At 37.1% G+C, this 22,745-nt stretch overlaps 2 protein-coding genes, 1 non-coding gene and 1 pseudogene across 4 annotated transcripts in view; 1 reads left to right on the forward strand and 3 right to left on the reverse strand.

The window, feature by feature from the left end:
* Positions 1–9,212, forward strand: part of USP50 (ubiquitin specific peptidase 50) — a 41,278-nt gene extending 32,066 nt beyond the window's left edge. For both annotated transcript variants that reach the window (XM_015063468.3, XM_027067237.2), the window contains exon 7: positions 8,926–9,212. In XM_015063468.3, coding sequence (XP_014918954.1) covers positions 8,926–9,117 — 192 coding nt within the window. In that variant the 3' untranslated portion in view covers positions 9,118–9,212. The remainder of the gene's footprint in view (positions 1–8,925) is intronic.
* Positions 4,572–4,675, reverse strand: LOC113602062 (U6 spliceosomal RNA). Its single transcript, XR_003423444.1, has one exon. It is a non-coding gene; the product is annotated as a U6 spliceosomal RNA (small nuclear RNA).
* An 853-nt stretch (positions 9,213–10,065) lies between the features above and the next one.
* The window catches only part of USP8 (ubiquitin specific peptidase 8), a 76,826-nt gene continuing 64,146 nt past the window's right edge, over positions 10,066–22,745 (reverse strand). Inside the window, exons 12-20 of the mRNA XM_027067236.2 lie at positions 21,730–21,816; positions 19,778–19,855; positions 19,096–19,358; positions 17,390–17,602; positions 16,684–16,894; positions 14,410–14,646; positions 13,151–13,293; positions 11,062–11,194; positions 10,066–10,894 (exon numbers count right to left, since the gene is read on the reverse strand). Of these exons, the coding sequence (XP_026923037.2) occupies positions 10,709–10,894; positions 11,062–11,194; positions 13,151–13,293; positions 14,410–14,646; positions 16,684–16,894; positions 17,390–17,602; positions 19,096–19,358; positions 19,778–19,855; positions 21,730–21,816 (1,551 nt within the window). The 3' untranslated portion in view covers positions 10,066–10,708. The remainder of the gene's footprint in view (positions 10,895–11,061; positions 11,195–13,150; positions 13,294–14,409; positions 14,647–16,683; positions 16,895–17,389; positions 17,603–19,095; positions 19,359–19,777; positions 19,856–21,729; positions 21,817–22,745) is intronic.
* On the reverse strand, positions 17,169–17,261 carry LOC113602064 (uncharacterized; annotated as a pseudogene).

Consider the following 22,745-nt stretch of genomic DNA (forward strand, 5'->3'; position numbering starts at 1 on the left):
ATTTCCTTCCTTCTGCTGGTTTGGGGTTTTGTTTGTTCTTCTGTTTTTAGCTTCTTTAGATGTAAGGTTAGGTCATTTAAGATTTTTCCTGCTTCTTGAGGTAGACTTTTATTGCTATAAACTTCCTTCTTAGAACCACTTTTGTTGCATCTCAAATATTTGGGACTCTTGTGTTTTCACTTTCATTTGTTTCCATGTAATTTTTTATTTGTTTTCTGATTTCTTGGTTGACTCATTCATTATTTAATAACATGTTAATTAACATCCATGTTATTTGTGGTCTTTCCAGATTTTTTCTTGTGGTTATAGCATTGTGGTCAGAAAAGTTGTAGGTATAATTTTGATTTCTTGCATTTGTTGATACTTTTGTGGCCTCATATGTGATCTATTGTGGAGAATGTTCCACGTGCACTTGACAAGAGTGTGTATTCTGCTGTTTGAGGATGGAATGTTCTGATGTATTTGCTAAATCCATCTGGTTCATTGTATCATTCAAAGCTGTTGTTTTCATGTTGATTTTCTGTTTAGATGATCTGCTCATTGATGTAAGTGGGGTGTTAAATTCCCTACTATTATATTATTACCAACTAGTTCCTTTATGTTTGTTATTAACCATTTTGTGTATTTGGGTGCTTCTGTGTTTGGTGAATAAATAAGTACAATTATTATATCTTCGTGATGGATTATCCCCTTTCTTATCCTTTTTTGTCTCTTGTTACAGTCTTTGTTTTAAAGTCCAATATGTTCTATATAAGTATAGCTACCTTTTGGCATCCATTTACATCATAAATGTTTCTCCATCCTCTCACTTCCAATCTGCAGGTCTCTTGTCAGCCTGAGATTGGTCTTTTGTAGGCAGCATATAGATGGATCTTTTTTTTTTTTTTTGTAATGCATTCTGTCATCTTGTGTTTTTTTGACTGGAATGTTCAGTTTACATTCGAAGCAATTATTGATAGATATGTATTTATTGCCATTTTGTTACTTGGTTTGTGGTTGTTTCTATAGATGTTCTTTGATCCTTTCTTGCTCTCTTTCATGTTTTGTTGGCTTTCCTTAATACTTGGATTCCTTTCCCTTTATTTTTTTTTTCATATATATTACTGGCTTTTGATTTGTGGTTATCATTAGGTTTGTATATAATGTCTTCTGCATATAGCAGTCTTTATTAAGTTGATGGTCACTTAAGTTTAAGCCCATTTTTTACTCTTCTTCCCTTCTATGTTTTTAGGTGTATGGTGTCCTATTTTGCATCCTTTTATTTTATGAATTCTTTGACTGATTTACAGAAATACTTATTTTTTACTGTTTTTGTGTTTTTTATTTTTCATACTCTCACTTATGGTCTTTCTTTCCACTCAAAGTTTCCCTTTTACTATTTCTTGGAGGTCAGGTTTAGTGGTCATAACCTCCTTCAGTTTTGTTTGCCTGAAAAACTCTTTATCCCTCCTTCTCTTCTGAATGATAGCCTTGCTAGATAGAGTATTCCGGGCCTTAAATGTTTCCCTTCAGCACTTTGCTGTCTGGAAGAACGTGGCATGATATATTCAATGTTTCTGCTGAAAAATCCGCTTATAGCCTTATGGGGTTTCACTTGTATGTAACAGTTTCTTTTCTCTTGCTGCTTCCAAAAATTTTTTTATCATGACTTTTGCCATTTTAATTACTATGTGTCTTGGTGTGGACCTCCTTGCATTGAATTTTGTTGGGGGTGGAATCTCTGTGCCTCCTGGATCTGGTTATCTGTTTCCTTCCCTAGATTATGGAAGTTTTCAGCTACTATTTCTTCAAATAAATTTTCTGCCTCCTTATTTGTCTCTTCTTCTGGGATCCCTATAATGTGGATGTTCTGACTTGATGGAGTCAGAATTCTCTATGACTATTATCAATTTACATAATTTTCTTTCATCACTTTTGCTCAGCTTGGTTATTTTCCATTATTCTGTTTTCCAGGTCATTAACTCATTCTTCTGCTTCATCTAGCCTGCTATTTATTCCATCAAGTGTATTTTTAATTTCATTTATTTTGTTCTTGATATCTGATTGGTTTTTTCTCTCTTTGTTAAGGGTCACACTGATGTCCTCCACTCTTAAGTTCACTGAGTATCTTTGTGACCATTACTTTAAATTCTCTTTCCACTTAAATTCTCTTACATTGATTTCACTTTGGTCTCTTTCTGCGGTTTGGTCCTGATCTTTCATTTGAGAGATATTTCTCTGTCTCCTCCTTTTGTTTAACTCTCTATGTCTGTTTCTCTTTTAGGAAAGTCACCTACTTCTCTTGCTCTTAATGATAATAGCCTTATAAAGAAGAATTCCTATAGTGCCCTGAAGTGCATTGTCCCCTCTTCCTCAGGACCTGGTGCTTCAAAAACATATCTCCTATGTGTGTTGTGTGTGCTCTCCTGTTGAGCCCTGGCCTCTTTTTCCTTCAGTCCAATTGTCTATGGAGGCTCTCTTTGCCTGTTGTGGACCATGAGGTGTGCAGTGGTCTGTTTGCAAAATGAGACCAGCCCTCCATGCTGCTGGAAGTGACGTTTTGCAAAATATGTGGTTCAGGAGATGTGTTAACAAGGTGTGCGCTCGTCTTTATGGGGAGGGGGCTTGCAGCACCAGGACTGAGGAGAGAGTGTGATTGGGAAGGACAGACCCAGCAAAGCCTGGGGGATTGGGGCTTGATGCAAGCAATTTAGGTAAGGAGTATCTGGGCTGTTCTCTTTCCCACAGGTGGCCGTCGTTTATGCTGGGGTTGGGGGAGGAAATGGCTTCTGCCAGCTCCTTTTTTCCTGGAAAGGTCTCCCTGTGCTTCCTGTCTCTCTAGGCCACACTCTGAGATGAGCAAATCACTCTTCCTCCCATCTGCCCCTGGTGTTTCTCAAACTGTTGATTCTACACAGTATGTGTACAGCCTGTTTGTTATGCTGTCTCTTTAGGGGAGGGAACTCTGTTTCTTAGCACCCTCCAGTCTCTCCCAGAGCCAAGCCTGATGATTTTTAAATTCTAGGCTAAGCTCTACTGGTTTTAAGAACTCAGGAAATTCAGCCCCTCTCATATTCAAAGGCAAATATCCCTAGAGTGAAAGTCTGTTTTCTTCCCTTCTCAGTGTCATCGGCTCTCTCTCCACCACAGACAGCCATGGTCTATTTTACTTCTAGACCACATCTTTGTCATTCCTACCTTCTTCAATGTGGCCCCTAGTTGTGGAGTTTGTTCTGGCAGTCTCTGGATTGTTTTCTGGGTTATTTATGCTGATATGGGTGTTATCTAGTTGGATCCGTGAGACAAGGCAAACTTAGTGTCCTCCTACTCCAACATCTTCCCAGACCTCTGGGTATTAATTTTGTATCCTTCAATTTTACTGAATTCATTTATTAATTCTAGTAGTTTATTGGTGGATCTTAAGGATTCATGTCATCTGTAAATAGTGACAGTTTAACTTCTTTACCAATATGGATGCCTCTTTTTTATTTTTGTTGTCTGCTTGCTATAACCAGGACTTTAATACTGTGTTGAATAAAAGTGACAGTGGGCATCCTTGTCTTATAATTTTAGAGCAAAATTCTGTTTTTTGATGTGTCATGTTGGGGTTCGGGAGTGAACAGTCAGGAAACAATTCTTGAGATGTCTTTGGTACAAAAAGTGTTGTTGTAGCTGCTCTGAGGTCATGAGGAGTGACATACTTTCAAGTTGGGAGGGGGTTAGGGATAGGAGACGTTTTTAAGGAATTTGGACCTTGAGGAGTTAGCTGTTGCTACGAAAATGTCATTTACTACTGTCTAGTAAACTGTTAGTCATGAGACTTTTCAGATGTGTATCAGTGGGCCATGTTTTTGGAAAATTATTGGTAACATATATCTTGAGGAGGTAGAGATAAACAAAGTTTCCAAGGGGATTTTTACAGGATCCTGGAGGTCCAGCTAATGTCAAGCTAAGGTTGCCTTTTGCCTCTAGCAAAGATTAACATGAAGGCAGCTAAGCTCCTTGAGAAAAGGTCACTCTACCTGTCTTAAGTACTTGTTAAAAATTAAAAAAAAATTTTTTTCCTATATTTCTCTTCCCTTTGTTCTCCACATCATTTTTCACCACTGAATGCGATGTTAGCTATGAATTTGTCATATATATCCTTTGTTAAGTTGAGGTATGTTCCTTTTAAACCCACTGTTGAGGTTTTTTTGTTTTTTTTAATGTTTACTTATTTTGGAGAAACAGGGAGAGAGAGCATGCATGAGCAGGAGCAGGGGCAGAGAAGTGAGAGAATCCCAAGCAGGCTGCAGCACAGAGCCTGACATGGGGCTCAATCCCACAAACCATAAGGTATGAACTGAGCTGAAATCAAGAGTCAGGCACTTAACTGAGCCAACCCAGGTGCCACTTTTGAGAGTTTTTTAAGTGAATGGATGTTGTACTTTGTCAGATGCTTTTTCTGCATCTATTGAGATGCAGATGATGATATTATCATATGATTTTTATGTTTTATTGATATAGTGTATCATGTTTATTGATTTGTGAATATTGAACCATCCTTGCAGCCCCAGAATAAATTCCAATTGATTGTGGTGAATGATTTTTTTTTTAATATGCAACATGTCACAAATTTGAATGTGATTCTTGTGCAGGGGCCATGATAATCTCTGTATCATTCCCATGTTAGTAGATGTGCTGTTGAAGTGAGCATGGTGAATGATCCTTTATCATCTAGATGAATGCAATTTGTTAATATTTTGTGGAGGATTTTTTGTATCTATGTACATCAGGGATATTTGCCTGTAGTTTTTTTTTTTTTTTTTTTTTGTGGTGTCTTTGGTTTTGGTGTCAGGGTGATGCTGGCTTCATAGAATAAACTTGGAAGCTTTCCTTACTCTTCTATTTTTTGGAATAGTTTGAAGAGAATAGGTATAAAGTCTTCTTTCTTTCTTTATTTTTTTCAACGTTATTTATTTTTGGTACAGAGAGAGAGTATGAACGGGGGAGGGGCAGAGAGAGAGGGAGACACAGAATCGGAAACAGGCTCCAGGCTCCAAGCCATTAGCCCAGAGCCCAACGCGGGGCTCGAACTCACGGACCGCGAGATCGTGACCTGGCTGAAGTCGGACGCTTAACCGACTGCGCCACCCAGGCGCCCCATAAAGTCTTCTTTAAATGGTATAGTTCACCTGTGAAGCCATCTGGTCCTGGACTTTAATTTTTTTGGTAGTTTTTTGAAAACCAATTCATTTTTGTTATTAGTCATTGGTCTCTTCAGGTTTTCTATTTCCTTCTGATTGAATTTTGGAAGATTGTATGTTTCTAGGAATTTATCCATTTCTTCTGGGTTTTCCAATTTGTTGGCACATACTTTTTCACAATGTTTTCTTTATAACCCTTTGTATTTCTGTGCTGTTAGTTGTTACTTCTCTTTCTTTTTTTACTTATTTGGGTCTTTCTCTTGTTTTCTTGATGAGTCTGGCTAAGGGTTCATCAATTTTATCTTTTCAAGGAACCAGCTCTTTTCATTAATTTTTTTCTATTTTTTTGTCTCTATACTTTTATTTCTGTTCTTATCTTTATTACTTTCTTCCATCTACTAACCTTGGGCTTTATTTGTTTTGTTTTTCTAGTTCCTTTAGGTGTAATGTTAGGTTGTTTGAGATTGTTTCTTGAGGTAGGCCTGTATTGTTATAAATTGCCCTTTTAGAACTGCTTTTTGCTGCATCCCAAAGGTTTTGGATCATTGTATTTTCATTTTCCTTTGTTTTCATGTATTTTTATAACTTTTTTGATTACTTCATTGACCTTTCGGTTGTTAGTATCATGTTTTTTAGCCTCCACATGATTGTGTTTTTTTCTTGTGATTGATTTCTATTTTCATACTGCTGTGGTCAGAAAAGATGCATGATATGGTTTCAATCTTTTTTTTTTTTTAAATTTTTTTTTTTTCAACGTTTATTTATTTTTGGGACAGAGAGAGACAGAGCATGAACGGGGTAGGGGCAGAGAGAGAGGGAGACACAGAATCGGAAACAGGCTCCAGGCTCCGAGCCATCAGCCCAGAGCCTGACGCGGGGCTCGAACTCACGGACCGCGAGATCGTGACCTGGCTGAAGTCGGACGCTTAACCGACTGTGCCACCCAGGCGCCCCGGTTTCAATCTTCTTAAATTTACCACCACTTTGGAGCCTAACATATGTTCTATTATGGAGAATGTTCCAGATGTACTTGAAAAGAATGTCTGTTCTCTTGTTTTTGTATGGAATGTTTGTGTAGATCTTTTATGTCCACCTGGTCTAATGTTTCACTCAAAGACAGTTTCCTTATTGATTTTTCTTCCTGGATGATCTATCCATTGATGTAAGTGGCTGTTGTTTTTTTTAAGATTTTTTATTTTTAATTTTTTATCAGAGAGTGTGTGGCGGGGGGGGGGGGGGAGGGGCGGGCAGAGGGAGAGAGAGAGAGAGAAAGAGAATCTTAAGCAGGTTCCACACTCAGCCAAAAGTCCAACGTGGTGCTTGATCCCATGACCCTGGGATCATGACCTGAGCTGAAATCAAGAGTTGGATGCTCAAGTGACTGAGTCACCCAGGGGCCCTGATGTAACTGGGGTTTTCAAGTTCCCTAGTATTACTATATTACCAATTTATCTCTTTACATCTGTTAATATTTGCTTTATATATTTAGGTAATCCAATGTTGGATGCATATTTACAATTTTTAGCTCCTCTTGTTGGATTGATTCCTTCACTGTTATGTAATGCCCTTCTTTGTCTCTTCTTACAGTTTTTGTTTTAAAATTTATTTTATCTCGGGCACCTGGGTGGCTCAGTTGGGTGGTTAAGTGTCCAACTTTGGCTCAGGTCATGATCTCACAGTTCATGGGTTAAAGCCTGCTTCAGGCTTTGTGCTGACAACTCAGAGCCTGGAGCCTGCTTCAGATTCTGTGTCTCGTTCTCTCTCTGCCTCTCCCCTGCTCTCTCTCAAAAACATTGAAAAAAATTAAAAACAAGTTAATTTTTTCTGATAGAAGCATGGTTTTTTTTTTTTCCACATCTATTTGCATGCTGTTTTTTCACTTTCAATCTGTATGCATCTTTAGGTGTGAGGTTGAGTGTCTTGTAGCCAGCAACATATAGATGGTTTATGTGTGTGTTTTAAATCAATTCCACCACCCTATGTCTTTTGATTGGAGGATTTAGGCCATTTACATTTAATTACTGGTAAGTAAACTTATTGCCATTTTGTTTTCTGGTTGTTTTTGTGGTCTTTCTCTGATCCTTTATTCTCTTGCTTTCTTTTATTGTGCTTGATGATTTCTGTAGTGTTAGGTTTGGTTTTCTCTTTAATTTTTGTGCATCTGTTCAATGTTATGAGCTTCTGGTTACCATGAGGTTCATATATAACATCTTAAGCTTATAGCACTGTGTATTATGTTCATGGTCATTTTTTAGAATGTTCAAGAACATTCTATATGTGGGTGTCCTGCACAGCCTGAATGAAAGCACATCTATCCAGAAACAGAATATAGTTCTTTCCTTTTGCCAAGCACCCCTCAAATAATTCTCAAAATAGCCCCCCAAATAAGGTCACAGGGCAAGGACCAGGACTAGAGCTCGGATCCTTTAAATGTCAACTTTGGGATATTTCTGTAACATGTAAAGTGAGAGGTAGGGAAGATGAAGGTCTAAGGGAATATTTAGTAAGTATCTCCTATGTGCTACTTCCGTAATTTCAAAGACATCTGATAACTGCTATGTAAGACAAGACATATTTTATTACCCCATTTTAATAGATGGGGAAATTAAAGCTCAGGAAGGTTAAATACACCTTAAAGCCATTGTGTAGTATTAGAGCTGAACTCACTATCAATTCTATACTGACTACTAAATGACTATAATTGACCATCTTCTGCCCTCTATACCAGGGGTCAGCAAACTTACTCTGTAAAAGGCCAGACAGTAAATATTTTAGGCTTTGTTGGCCAGCAGTTTCTACTGCAACTATTCAGCTTTACTATTGTTTTGTGAAGGCAGCTACTAAAAGATATAAAACGAATGAGCATAGCTGTGTTCCCATGAAACTTTACTTGCTGTAATTTGAGATTCATATAATGTTCAGGTCACAAAATATTTTTTCAACCATACAAAAATATGAAATGCATTCTTCCTCACAGTCCACACCAAAGTGAGGTTCTCCAGTGCCGGTTTCAAACATTCCTTTACGGGGTTAGGAAAGACATAGAAAAGAGAATGGAATAGGTTCTTTTCTGGATGCTACATGACCGAGGGGGTTGTTGTCGCATAACCCCTCAAATTGTGTAGGAGCAATATGCAGTTAACTGTCTTGTCCCAATGTTAAATGTCCTTTTTCCTATCTTTAAAATTAAACTGTAGGCTCATTTAGGAAAGAGGACTATCTTATTTTAAAATCTTCAATGTTTTTAAAAATTTTAATTAATGTTTATTTTTGAGAGAGACAGAGTGTGAGCAGGGGAAGGGCAGAGAGAGAGGGAGACACCGAATCTGAAGCAGGCTCCAGGCTCTGAGCTGTCAGCACAGAGCCCGACGCGGGACTTGAACTCACGAACCGTGAGATCATGACCTGAGCCGAAGTTGGATGCTTAACCGACTGAGCCACCCAGGTGCCCCAACTCCTTTAACGTTTAATAGTCTATGTATAGTAGATGCTCAGTATTCAGTCATAAATATTAGATGCTGCCAAATACTAAACTATTTCATTCATAGATTCTTTAGTCGATAGGCCCAATGTATAAGCAGTTCAATGGATGAAAAATATTGTAGCAGTCAGGCCATATCTATCATTTAACAACATTACCTTCTCCTTTTAATTTAGTGTAAGGGACAATTGTGAAAAGTATTTCTTGGCTATACCTTTTTTTGTTCCAGTAGAGTTATCTGCTTGGGAATATTAAGTCTGACATTCATTCTTCCCCTAGAACCACTTTGGTGATCTGGATGGTGGCCACTACACTGCTTTCTGCAAGAACTCAGTGACCCAGGCCTGGTATAGCTTTGATGACACACGAGTCAGTGAGATTCCAGATACTTCAGTGCAAACTGCTACGGCCTATCTCCTGTTCTACAGTTGCCAGCCCTTTTCTATACCTATAAAAAAATGCAAGAGCTAGGAAAATGGTGCAAAACTGCAGAACTGAAAACTGCAAAACAAGCAATCAGAAACTGGTACTTCAGGTTTGCTTTGTCATTAAACTCTTGCAATTTACTTACATCCAACATAATTTTCACTCTTTCTACTGTATTATGCACTTTTTTATATGATAAGCCTCTAGCAGAGAAGAGAGGTCCTGGCCTCCAGAAAAAGGCAGCATGACGAAATGCTAATGGATGGGGGCCTGCAAAGCACAGCAAAGTATGTATTAATTTCAGGTTTCAAAATTCAATGTCTATTAGGATGGATATTTTTAAACCTAAAATACCTCAATTATATATATGCAACAAAGTATTCTCCAAAGATACCAAAGTAAGTTTTGTCAAGTGGCTCTGTGACCTTATGATTTGGAAATATTTCATTGATCTGATAATTTAGCCAAGAACTCTAAGATTCTTAGACCAACTGCAGAATATGAAAAGATGCCAACCTCACGATTCAAGACTCATCTTTACTCATAGTGGCATCTTTCAGAAGCAACTCCTAGAATATTTTTATATGGGGAGTTTTTACTGACTTCATCTATAGCACTGAATCTTGTGAGGTAAATAATACATTCTCAGCTCCTCTCTTTTAATACATCACTTTGCAAAGATGTGGTTCTTAATGCAGTTTATTCTGTAGTCATTCCCGATCCCTATCCCTTTTAATTTTAATCCTGATTCCCAACTCTTGAGAATTCTAAATAAGTGCTTTATGCAGTTCTGGGTCAAGTTGAAGGAAGAGTAAAATCAAGTCCTAATACAACAGGATAAGTGAACTAAATTTTAAGTCACATAGGATAAAGTGTGTGTGTATATAAAATGGTTTGATAAAAAAATAAAGACAGAACACTTACAGGGTTTTAAATTATTTTTCTCATTAAGATTTTAATGTAGGTGTAAATGAAAATTCTCATTTTAAAAAATTAAAGAAAAGTTTCCATTTATTTTTTAGAATAAAGATTTAGTGCACAAATACAGCCCAAAGCCAACAAAAAAATAGCTTTGCCCTGTCATTTCCCTAAGAAAGCACTGCAGTTACTCAGAATAGGCCAAAAGAAAAAGGAAAAACAGTCCTCTGAGTTCTAGGCTTCACACAAGGACCACGTTATTATACTATGTACATTGATTTGATGTGCAAGTGTGCAATAAATATATACACATACATTCCTATCTGCTTTACATCATTCTAGAGTATTCATAGATCAAGCTGGGATTTAGAAATGTGAAAAGGCCATAACAGTGAAAAGGAAAAGAAAGGATATAATGGTTTTTAGACCAGGAGAAGAATAATGCTTAGCTAATTATTTTAACTTTGGAGCAAACTATAAAAGGTTTTGAAATAAATGGTACCTGTAAGGAGTGCTTAACTGCAATACTCGTTAAATGTTATTAGTCAGTTTTTCGATAATGGCACTGACCTAAAGTATATGGTGATAGTAACACAGCTCCCACGGTCTTAGAATTCCTCTCAATGGCCAGCTGTATTTATCCAGTATCTTTATAAGCATGTCAAAAGTTGTGTTGCTCAGCTTCTTAAAAGATAACTAGCTTAGAACCTACTTCTCCTTATGTGGCTACATCAGTTGCTCGTGGTCCCAATGAAGTATAAAAGAGGATATAAGCTGCCGAAGACTTCACAGAAGAAACGGAGATATCAGAAACTTCATGATCATCAAATTTAAACCACCTCTGTCTTGCTGCATTTTTACAATAGGCAGTGTAGTGGCCTCCATCCAGCCCACCATAGTGATTCTGTGCCAAAAAGATAGAAAATCAGTTCAAACTGAAATTATTGTCCTATTTTAAATACTTCAAAGCTTTATGTTATTTTCCTATGAGGTTAAGGAACCACATGAAACTCTTATTTTTATAGTTTGCTTAGAAAAAGAGAAAGGATTTAGTTCCAACAAGATACTTACTGAAACAGAAAACAAATTATATTTCTTCAAATTGTTCTTTGGACCAATAACATACTGTGACAAGTCAAGATTCTCTAATGGGAAATCCACAGAGGTCTGTAGTTTCTGCTTCCACCTGCCATCGTAGGAAAAACTGTAGAGTGAAACAGGATAGCAATTAAACTGAGAGACCACAAACACTGGAAAGACTTGAATTCATTCATTAATGTTCTAGATTTGTAGTGAGACCAGAAAATCCATTTCAAACACACTCAGAATTTCAACGGTGGAAGGACCTGGAAAGACATTTGGCTTCATTTCCACTTTACAAATGAGAAAACGAAGGTATGAGCAGATATGAAATGACCTGCCCTCAGTCAAACAGCTAAGGTGGTGGAGACAGAGCCACACCTGGGTCCCTTGACCCCTAGGCCAGCGACAACTGTTCAATGAGTCTTCTGCAAAGGTAAAAAGTTATGAAGACCCAGGTTTATAATGCTAACTACCATACGAGTACAGAGGAAAGACTAAGGAGAGCTGCTCTAGCTGTTAAGACTGTACTTTTGGGGAAACTGAAGCTGGAAATCATAAGCACACAGACTACACAGGTATCCCCTGCTTTTCAAAAGCTGGTGTTACACCACTTCATTTTTACAAGACTTCCATGAGTACCTGTTTTAGCTACCTAAAAGAAATCCAAAGAAGGTTTCTGCTTTTAAGAAAAAAGGTGAAAAGGGGAAAGCAGCACCGGGCAGCGTTTGTTTCCAGTAGGCTTCTGGAGGCAGCAGGCACCCTGCTGAGTAAAGTGGCATCACCATGCTCCTTCCCAGAATACTCAGTGTCAAGCTGCCACAGCTTTGAATTGTCTGCCCGTACCTGTGTTTTATCTTGATCTGTTTTGTGCATCTGTTAAGCAAGATGTGTCCTAAGGTATTAGAAAAGTCTAAGAGAAGGTTATTTTGGGGGTCTGGGAATACTGAAAGATTTTCTATATAAATTAATGATAACTGCTTCTTTGCTTTACACCATTTTGGCTTATGAAAGATTTCACACGAACACTCTACTTTTGGATAGCAGGGGAGAATTGTAATGGCATTCCATTATCCTGACATACTCTACTCCTTTAAACACCAAAATAATGGTACTTTGGTTGGTGCGATAAGATTATTTCAGAATTAGTTTTCAAAAACTGAATTCTGAACCATTTATATTTTTAGATACCTGTATTCTCCAAAGAATACACAGCACTAGAAATCTTAACATATGTGTAATCATTTATAGAATGTTTATCTGTACCTCCACAATGCTCAAGAAGAGAAAAACTGATGGAACAAGCTTCTGGTAGAAAATTTACGTGAGGAATCTGAACACGTCAATATAGAAACTAACAAAAGTAATTGCCTAAGAAGTTCCAGTAATACAAAATCAAACAAATAATTAAAATAGAAATGCTTCGTTTGAGACAAAAATTACAGCTCTCAATAAAAAGATGAAACCTCCTTTTAAAAAGTTTTTCAAAATAATGATTCATAGTTATCACTCCATGAATGGATTCCAATAAGATAAAAGAATCAAAAGACAACATCTGGGACAGATTTTACAACTCTCTTGCTATTATCCCATCTATTATAGGGCCAGACCTTTTTCACAGGCTAGAAAAATGTGGACAAAAATATCTGCACCCAGCAATGGCATCCTTAACATCTTCTCTTTAAAACTGCATTCTCATTTTCAGCACAGGATTAAATCTTTTCTTAGTTTACAATAAATTTTATTGACTTATCACTTGTATTAGAGTTATGCTGTGTGATTTTATACATTTTCACTTGGATTATTTATGATGTAAAATTTTATATTTGAAATGCAATAAATTTCACTAATTTTTAAAAGATGAAATGACCTGAAAGCACCGTGTTGTCATTTTGCTGTTCTTGCAAACACTAAAGTAAGGAACTGGAGTCTCCTCATTTCTGCCTTGTTTCCCTAACCAGATAATCTTCCTTTGTAATACATCCTTAGCAGGCAATGCAATAAAATGACTTAGAATGAAGTACAACTTAAGACTTCCTTCATCTAAACTGCAGAAACTGCAGAAAAATATGTTTTTTACCGTTTCAGATGCACTAAAAGCACAGGTGGCAACTTCCAGATCTCTATCTTTTTTAGAGAGTCCCGTCGAGTTCTGCAATGACTGCAGTAAAACCTGTTGTTGTCTGTGAGCTTTTCTTCTTTGGAAAATAATCTAAGGCAGTCCTGGAGGCAAAAACAAGTAGTAGTTACTCACTAATTTGTTTCTTCAACACAGTATCATTGAGCATCTAATTCAGTAAGTTATTCTGCCAGGTATGAAGGACACAACAGGTAACTAGCAGAAAATAGTTCTGTCATAAAGTTTACGACCTAGTGGGGAGCCCAGAGGGGAGAGCCAACAGTAATCAGTGCAGGGATTGGTGGGCGCTGCCCATGACAGAGGGAAGCAGGACTGTGCATCCTGAATGCACACAGGAGCCACCTCTGCCTGGTGCCTCAGGAAGTCTTACTGGAAGAAATGACATTCTCAAGGGAGCTAACACTAAAGGTATCAACAAGCTAGCTAAATCACACTGTTACTGGGTAGAAAACAGGCTATTTATCTGATCCCCACATAGAGCAAATTCTAATTAAAGTCAATATGCAATTTTCAAATTAACTTTTAAAATAGAAGTTTTATTTCTTCAAAATACAAACTTTAAAAACATTTATCGATTCTGAAAAGTACTTAAAAAAATTTTTTTTAAGTTTATTTATTTTGAGAGAGAGGAAGTGTGAGTGGGGGAAGGGCAGAGAGAGAGAGAGGGAGAGAGAATCCCAAGCAGGCTCTACGCAGTCAGCACATAGTCCGATGCAGGGCTTGAACTCATGAACTGCAAGATCAAGACCTGAGCTGAAGTCAGATGCTTAACCGACTGAGCCATCCACATGCCCTAAAATGTTTTTTAAATTTTGTAAGTTAATTTATTTGGACAGAGAGTGTGCAAGTGGGTGAGGGGACAGAGAGAGGGAGAGAGAATCCCAAGCAGACTCCACAGTGTCAGCACAGAGCCTGACACGGGGCTCAAAATCACAAACTGTGAGATTATAACCTGAGCTGAAATCAAGAGTTGGACGCTTAACCAACTGAACCAGCCAGGTGCCCTGAATTCTGAAAGAGTAATTTAAATTTTTTTTTAAATTTTCTAATACACATAAACATAATTAAAACAAAATTTATGTAGGAGTTTTACCTACAAAACATTTATAGGGGCAAACTACAGACTCTGCTGAATAAAGTCCATCTTTGTATGCATAGAAACAGCATTTATTCAGCAAATCATTTTCTCTCAAACTTACCTGTAATGTACATTTACTTGTAGAAGCTAATGGTAGAGACAAATACATGAAGGCCTCAAATGTCCTAGACTTTTTGTGACAGGTGAGGCACTGTACTGTGGATTTGAACTGACCCTGAAAAAGTGCAACAATAATAGATTCATTGAGCTGCTTATGTTTCTGCCAAGCATGCTCTGCAGCTTTAAAGTCATCAAGGTGATCATTATTTTCTTCTTTATGTCTCTTCCGATTATCAGCCTGGAAATAATATTAAAATTTATATCAATATCTCAAAATCATCATTTAAATAGAAAACTAAAAGAATATATTGAATACACTTTGCAGATTTAGAAACATTTCTGGTTTCTTTCATAAAGGAGTTCTAATCTCATTCAGAGGTAAAAAAAAAAAATTCCAGCCAAAAATCCTCCCCCAAAATCCCACTTTATCAGAAGGGTATGACTTATTTTACTAAACAGAAATTAATAAAATACATTTTTTTTTAGGTGATGGGGATTAAGGAGTGGACTTGTCACTGGGTGTTGAATGAGTGACGTATGGAAATACTGAATCACTTTACTGTACACCTGAAACTAATATTACAATGAACGTTAACTGCAATTCAAATAAAAACTTTAAATAAAAGTATATTTTATTAACTGTTTTTAAGTTGAAATTCTGGTTTTGAAAAGAGAAGACATCTCATACACCGCTGCAAGCTGTTGTCCTAGGCTTGTGGATGGATATACACATATCCTATATATATTCACACATATATCCACACAAAACACGTATTTATACATACACATGTATGTCCGTGTGTATGTATGTATGTTCAGTGGTAACAGGGATCCCAAAGGTATTAGAGACATACATGTCTCAACTTTTCACATGAATCCTTTGGTTACATGAGGTAATTCTTATTTTAGAAAAAACTATAAAACTGATAAAACATATACAAAATATATAAGTATACAATAATAAAGATGTTCAAGCTCTCTACAGCTAATCTTTTGTAAAATTTATGTTTGGGGCACCTGGGTGGCTCAGTTAAAAAACTGACTTCGGCTCAGGTCATGATCTCATGGTTCGTGAGCCCCACGTCGGGCTCTGTGTGGGGTTCTATGCTACAGTGTGGAGCCTGCTTGGGATTCTCTTCCTCTTTCTCTGCCTCTCTCCCACTCAAGCACATGTGCATGCTCTCTCTCAAAATAAATGAATAAACTTAAAAAAAATATTTATGATTTCACTTTCACATACATGTGGTCACAGAGTATCTCTAACAACTATTTCAACATTTACAATTTCTCACAACCTACCATTTTAGTAAGCAAATATAAAAAAATTGTATATACTTCTTTTCAAATATTAGACATATCAGATATATTTGTTTTATAGTTTCTGACCTTAGTACAAAGTCACTAGATTTGAATAAACTACTACTGAACAATCACCAACTATAATTTTATTTTTTTTTTAACATGTTACTTATTTAATTTTTGAGAGGGGGAGCACACGTGCACTCAAGGCAGGGAGAGGGGAAGAGGAAGAGAGAATTTTAAGCAGCCTCCACACCCAGTGCAGAGCCTGACATAGGGCTCGATCTAACGGCTGTGAGATCATGACCTAAGCTGAAACCAAGAGTCAATGCTTAACTGACTGGGCCACTCAGGCGCCCTGGCTGAGTGACATTCTAGTGTGTCACACATTCTAGTGTGTGTGTGTGTGTGTGTGTGTGTGTGTGTGTGTGTACCGCATTTTTAAAAATCCATTCACCCATGGATGGACATTTGGGTTGCCTCCATACCTTGGCTATTGTAAATAATGCTGCAATCAACATAGAAGTGCATATATCGTTTTGAATTAGTGTTTTCATTTTCTTTGAGTAAAGACACAGTATTGGAATTACTGGATCATAAGATAATTCTATTTTTAATTTTTTTAATTTTAATTTAATTTTTAGTTTTTTAAATTTACTTTTTAATTTTAATTTTTTTTAATTTACTTTTTGAGGGAGAGAGAGAGACTGAGACAGAGAGAGAGAGATGGAGAGAGCAAGCAGGGGAGGGGCAGAAACAAAATCCCAAGCAGGCTCTGCACTGTCAGCGCAGAGCCCAATGCGGGGCTTGAACTCACGACCATGAGATCATGACCTGAGCCAAAACCAAGAGTCGGATGCTCAATTGACTGAGCCACCTGGGCGCCCCAACTATAATTTTAAATTGCTATAAAAATGATCACAGTGTTGAGCAACCTTAAAGAGCCTTTACAACTTAGAAAAATCAAATTTCTTACTTTATTTAGATCTTCATGGAGTCCATCCATTAGGAACAGAAGCAGTTCTTGTGAATCTTGCTGGCTATATCCTGCAAACTGGTCATTGATCTTCCCAATGGTGATTTTAAAGTCTTTTGGACTGATATACCTGTACTGTCCTGTCCACAGGGCTTTCATAATTATGCCAAACTCTTCAGCCACTTCACCTTTATGCCCCAACAAATTTGACCTTTGCAAATAAAATTAGAAAACAGCAATAAAGGAAGTTTTAAAAGGTCAAGGTACAGCAGGTTCTTGAGGTCAACATTAAACTCTTCGTATCTGTAATCCAACACTAAAATGTTTATTTAATCACAGGTTTATTATCAAATATTCATCTGATTCTTACTTTGATTATACCTCGCCAACTTGCTTCTTTTGGGCTGCAAATCCTGTACTGTCTCCTTCTCCTCAACAGGCTCCAGTTTATATGAGGTTCTGCCTTTGCCTATCTGTCCTTTACCAATTAGAGGGGGCTTTTCTCACATATCTTTGCGCAGGGGCCATGATTCTCTGTATTGTTCCAATTTTAGTATATGTGCTGCCGAAGCGAGCACTCTCACATTTTTCTTAAAGATATTTTCCCCCCTTCCTAATTTGACTTCTCTCTGGAGCTGGGTGGTAAGAAAGTGTAGTTAGATCGTCCTGCTAATATTATATTGCAAAAAGTATGAAATTTCTTTACCTGTTAATATCGTCCTGGTAACAGTTTCGGTTGAAATAATCGGCCAAATGTGGAGCATTACATAGGCACTGCAATATTGAGTTCATATAGCAAGTATTTCCTAAATTACGAAGTCCAGTGAGAGCTGGTCCAGATCCTCCAAAAACAGGATTGAGGTTCCGAATCTGAGAAGCAGAAAGCCTTGTGATCTCAGCTTTAGGGTAGCACGTTGGCCTGAGGAAGAAAAAGTGTACATAATGTCTTAAAATGCATGGCATCTAAAATTAAGGTTCATATTACAAATGGCAGTAAACTCCACCATTGGTATCACAGTACACAGTAATCTTGGAAAGAGTTAATAAGCCAAAAGGTACTGGGTCTTACAGGACACTTACTATCTAGGTAACACTGGTTGTATTTTGTGACCCTCCCATGAAACAGTACCTTAACCTCTTATGGGGGGGTCTATTGTTCTTACACCCGGAGATAGAGTCCCTGGATTCTCATCAACAGGCAGAGACTTCTAGTAGAGAAGGCTCTTTCAAATTCCTTTAAGTAATCCTAGGAAGTTCAGCATTACCAAATGTTGAACTCAACCAGGACACCAAACAAAGAATAAAGAATATCTTACAGTGGAATAATCTCAAAAGAGGCAGGGATTATTTGGGTACTATTACCTGAAGTGTAGAGATATGCTGACAAATGTGGTAGACACTAGCCGCAGGTGGCTATTTAAATTTAAAATGAGGGGCACCCAGGTGGCTCATTCGGTTAAGGTCCAACTCTTGGTTTTGGCTCAGGTCATGATCTCAGTTTGTGGGATTGAGCTGCACGTCAGGCTCTGTGCTGACAGTGTGGAGCCTGTTTAGGATTCTCTCTCTGCCTCTCCCCAACTTGTATGCATATGGTCATGTTCCCTGTCTCTCAAAAAAAATCTTTAAAACCAAAACAAAAACAATCCCCAATGATGATTCAAAAAAGAATTAAATTTTACCAGTTTTAATAGTCAGTCCTAACATAAACCCATTTATTTATATCTCCATCTATCCCCCTGCCCCAAAAAGTAAAGATTACAATAAGCAGATTTGATAATTATCTCCTCACAATCCTATCAATCATAAACCAGGAGCATTAGAGGGATCACACCAGGAAAACATCTAAACAGAGATATTGATTTGGGAAACTTAATTGAACCTACTGATAACTACTTATAAAGAGAATAGCAGAAATGCAATGAAAAAAAAAAGGGAACAGAATAAGGATTAGGAACTGATACCACAATACTTGTTATTTTAACACTATTTAAGTTTACTCCCGCAGTATTCGGCTGAGTTAAAAAAAAAAAGGTTGGAATTTGAGAGCTGCAACAAAACAAACTCATCAGTCCTACAGATTATGGTCCTCAAAGAGAGATTTAGGGAGCATGGAGATTTATGAAAAACTTCTAGGTAGTCTATATCATGCTGCCCTAAAATATAATAATATATAGTCTTTTATACCTACATTAATACGGATTATGATAACCTTCCTGATAAATTTAAGTTAGCACTTGGGATAAGAACCAAGGAATTTAATCCATTCACTTTTCCTCTGTGCTACGTAACAATGGCTAGAACAGCCACCCTCAGAAATTTCTGACTTCCTGATCTTAATAAGCTGAAATGTTTAGAGTAGAACTTTTCAAATATAGCAGATTATTCTAGTTCTAAGAGTTAGGATAAACTTACTTATTTTCCCGATTAACTGTTGGAGTTACTGTTGGCTTCCTCTTCTCTTCCTCTTGAATGGCCTGGGTTATATCTGGGGAGGAGTAGGAACGCTTCAGTTTGGACGGTTCCCTATCCCGCTCAGCAGGAATCTGTGGCTTGGCTTTATGAGTTGGAGGGGTGGCAGGAGGTGCAGATGAAGGAGCCATTTCCGGTGGATACATATGAACAGTGTTGGTGGGTGAATGATAATAACGAAAAGTTCCAGTGATTGGGTCAAGAAACTTAGATAAAAAAGAAACAAAAACAAAAACAAAACAGGTCAAAAAACAATGACCATTACAAACTAAAGAAAATCACTCAAGGGTATTCTATTGCTAAGTTTACTTTCGGATTACAATAATTTGAGTAAGATGGTCATAATCACTTCTATGATTAAACTTCCAAAGAACTTTAGGTATTAGAATAATACACTGCTTCTAAATGACAAAGGCCAGAAATGTTCATATATGGTAGCCAGCATCTCAGATTGGTTATACTGAGAAATCCAATCCTGCTATAATTAGGGGAATGGGCTATGTCCTCCACCATGAAGAAACAGAATTGACTCTGCATTAGAGAAGACATAGAATAAACAAAAAAAGCTTTATAAAAAAGAACACATGACCATGTTATTTATTTATGTGCTAATTTTGAGTTTTACCTTGGCCCAGCCTGAAGGCAGTCCTGGTACGATCCTCCCCATTTCTTCACTTCGTGCTCTTGTCAAAGGTTCTCGAGCCTGGTTTAAAAAAAAAAAAAAAAATCAATTAAATTTTGCCATACACAAACTTAAGCTACTTGTATCAAAAAACCAAAAAACCTGTGTTGGCTGCCCTTAATATTGTTTAAATGAAGTTTAAAAATGAGTAACTCTGTATGTTGTCTCAAAGTCCAAATACTGCCACAGCAAGGGGAAGAGGAATGTGTATATGCACAAGCCTATAATGATGATGGTTTTTTAAGTTTCTTTAAAAAACAAAAAACAAAAAACACAAAGACATTTCCACTGCTAGGTATCAACCCAAAAGAAATGAAACATATCTGCACACAAAGACTTATGTACAAATGCTCACAACAGCATTATTCATAATAGCCCAAAAGAAGCAGAAGCAATCCAAATATCCATTAACTGGTGAATGAATAAAATGTAGTATACCCACATGAGGGAATCCTATTCAGTAAATACAAAGGAATAAACTACAGATACATGGATGAATCTCAAAAAATTATACTAGTTAAAAGCCAAATGCAAGAGACCATATGTATGTACACACACACACACCCACACACACCCACGATTCCATTTATCTGGTATGTCCAGAAGAGACCTAACTATGAAGACAGAGTAGATCATGGTTGCTTGTGGCTTTAGCGTAAGGACAGAGAGTGACTATAATTGCGCACTGAGATCTTTCTGGTATGATGAAAATGTTCTAAAATGGATTGAGTAAATACTTGCTTCACACCTTTGAACTGAAACCACTAAGCTGTACACTAAAAATGCGTGAATTTTATGGTATGCAAATATTACCTCAATAAAACTCTTAAATAAAAACAAAAGCAAAGGTGTCTTATATAAGACCTAAATATTTCAAAAATTGTGATAAAGTAACGCAAAATAAGATTTGTCATTTTAACCATTTTTAAGTGTATAGGTTAGTGGCATTAAGTATATTCTCGGTGTTGTGGAACCAATTTCAAGAACTTTCTTCATCTTGCAAAACTCAAAACTCTGCACCCATTTAAACAACTCACTTCCATCTACTTGGCAACCACCTTATATAAATGGAATCATACAGTATTTGTCTCTTTGTGACTGGCTTATTTTACTTGCAAAATGTCCTGAAGATTCATCCACGTTGTAGCATGTGTCAGAATTTCCTTCCTTTTTAAAAAGGCTAAATAATACACCATTGTATGTATATATCACATTTGTTTATACATTCATCTGTCAATGGATATTTGGGTTGCTTACATTTCTTGGCTAGTTGGCTATGTGAATAATACTGCTATGAACATAGGTGTGTAAGGTCCTGCTTTCAATTCTTGTGGGTATATACCTAGAAGTAGAATTGCTGGATCAGGTAGTAAGGCCTAGGTATTTTCTAATTTATTTTCTAATTTCATAAAATGAGAATACACTGTTGTACTTTAAATAGGAAGACAAACATCTATTCCTTTTAAAATTTAAAAATAATTTTTTTAAGTCTTATTTATTTATTTTGGGAGAAACAGAGACAGCATGACCGGGGGAGGAGTAGAGAAAGAAAGAAAAAGAGAGAGAGAGAGAGAGAGAGAGAGAGAAAATATCAAGCAGGCTCCACACTGTTAGCACAGAGCCCAATGCGGAACTCCAACTCACGAAACCATTAGATCATGACCTGAGCCGAAACAGAGTCAGACGCTTAACCGACTGAGCCACCCAGAGCCCACATCTATTCATTCCCTTTAGTATATAAATGGATCAATATGTAAAAATAAACAAAAAACAGCATAAAAGATAGCAAAGATTTCCTCAGAAAGTAGATCTTAAGATGGAGGATGACAATATGGTAAAGACAACCATGTGGTTATAATCCATGTTTTCCCCCCACCCAATGAACTACTACTCACTTTGTTTCTTTCAGTGTCTTCTGTATTCTCTCTAAAAGTTCCAGTCTTTAGAATTCCACTTTCTGGTTGTCCTTTAATCTTAACAGGCTGTTAAAATTATTAAAATTTTAGAAGTGAAAGAAAACTTTAACTTTCCTCCCATAAAAACTTACCCATCAACCACTAGCTAATACAAGTAAATCCATCCGACTGAAATATAAAAGAAGAAAAAAAATGACACTTCTGAAAGTTTCTTAGAAAAAAAAATTTTTTTTAAGAGTAGAATCCACACCCAACACAGAGCCCACTGCGGGGCCTGAACTCACAACCCTGAGATCAAGACCTGAGCTGAAATCAAGAGTCAGACACTTAATTGACTGAGCTACCCAGGCGCCCAAAGTTTATTCAATTTTATTGTCAAAGTATAGATATTTATATATATATATAGATTTTTTAACATTTACTTATTTTTGAGAGAGAGAGAAACTGAGCACAACCAGGGGAGAGGCAGAGAGAGAGGGAGACACAGAATCCAAAGCAGCTCCAGGATCTGGGCTGTCAGCACAGAGCCTGACACGGGGCTCAAACCCATGAACCATGAGATCATGACCTGAGTCAAAGTTGGTCTCTTAACCGACTGAGCCACACAGGTGCCCCTCAAAGTATAGATATTTTTAATTAAAGGTGATAGAGCCCATGTGGAATTTCCTGACACTAACGGTAAAGAAGAAAAGAAACTGATGAATCAATGGGGGTGGGCTGCAAATCACAGTGGATTGGGAAGCAAGCACTGATTCCTAATACATGATGCTGGTCATCAGTGTATAGTCACCATAGCCTCTTTTGAACACTATCCTTTTATTTTAATCTCATGTGATGTTACCTTCGAAGTAGTCATGTTCTCCCAAAATGAACACCCTGAAGAGAATGAAGAGATAACAGGAGTTTCATACACAATACTCAAAAGTACAAAACCTATTTTATATCCTCTTGGAACCTATCATGAGTTCCTTAAAAATTCACTTTGGTACACCTGG

The sequence above is a fragment of the Acinonyx jubatus genome, chromosome B3, assembly GCF_027475565.1.
Source record: "Acinonyx jubatus isolate Ajub_Pintada_27869175 chromosome B3, VMU_Ajub_asm_v1.0, whole genome shotgun sequence".
NCBI lineage: Eukaryota > Metazoa > Chordata > Mammalia > Carnivora > Felidae > Acinonyx > Acinonyx jubatus.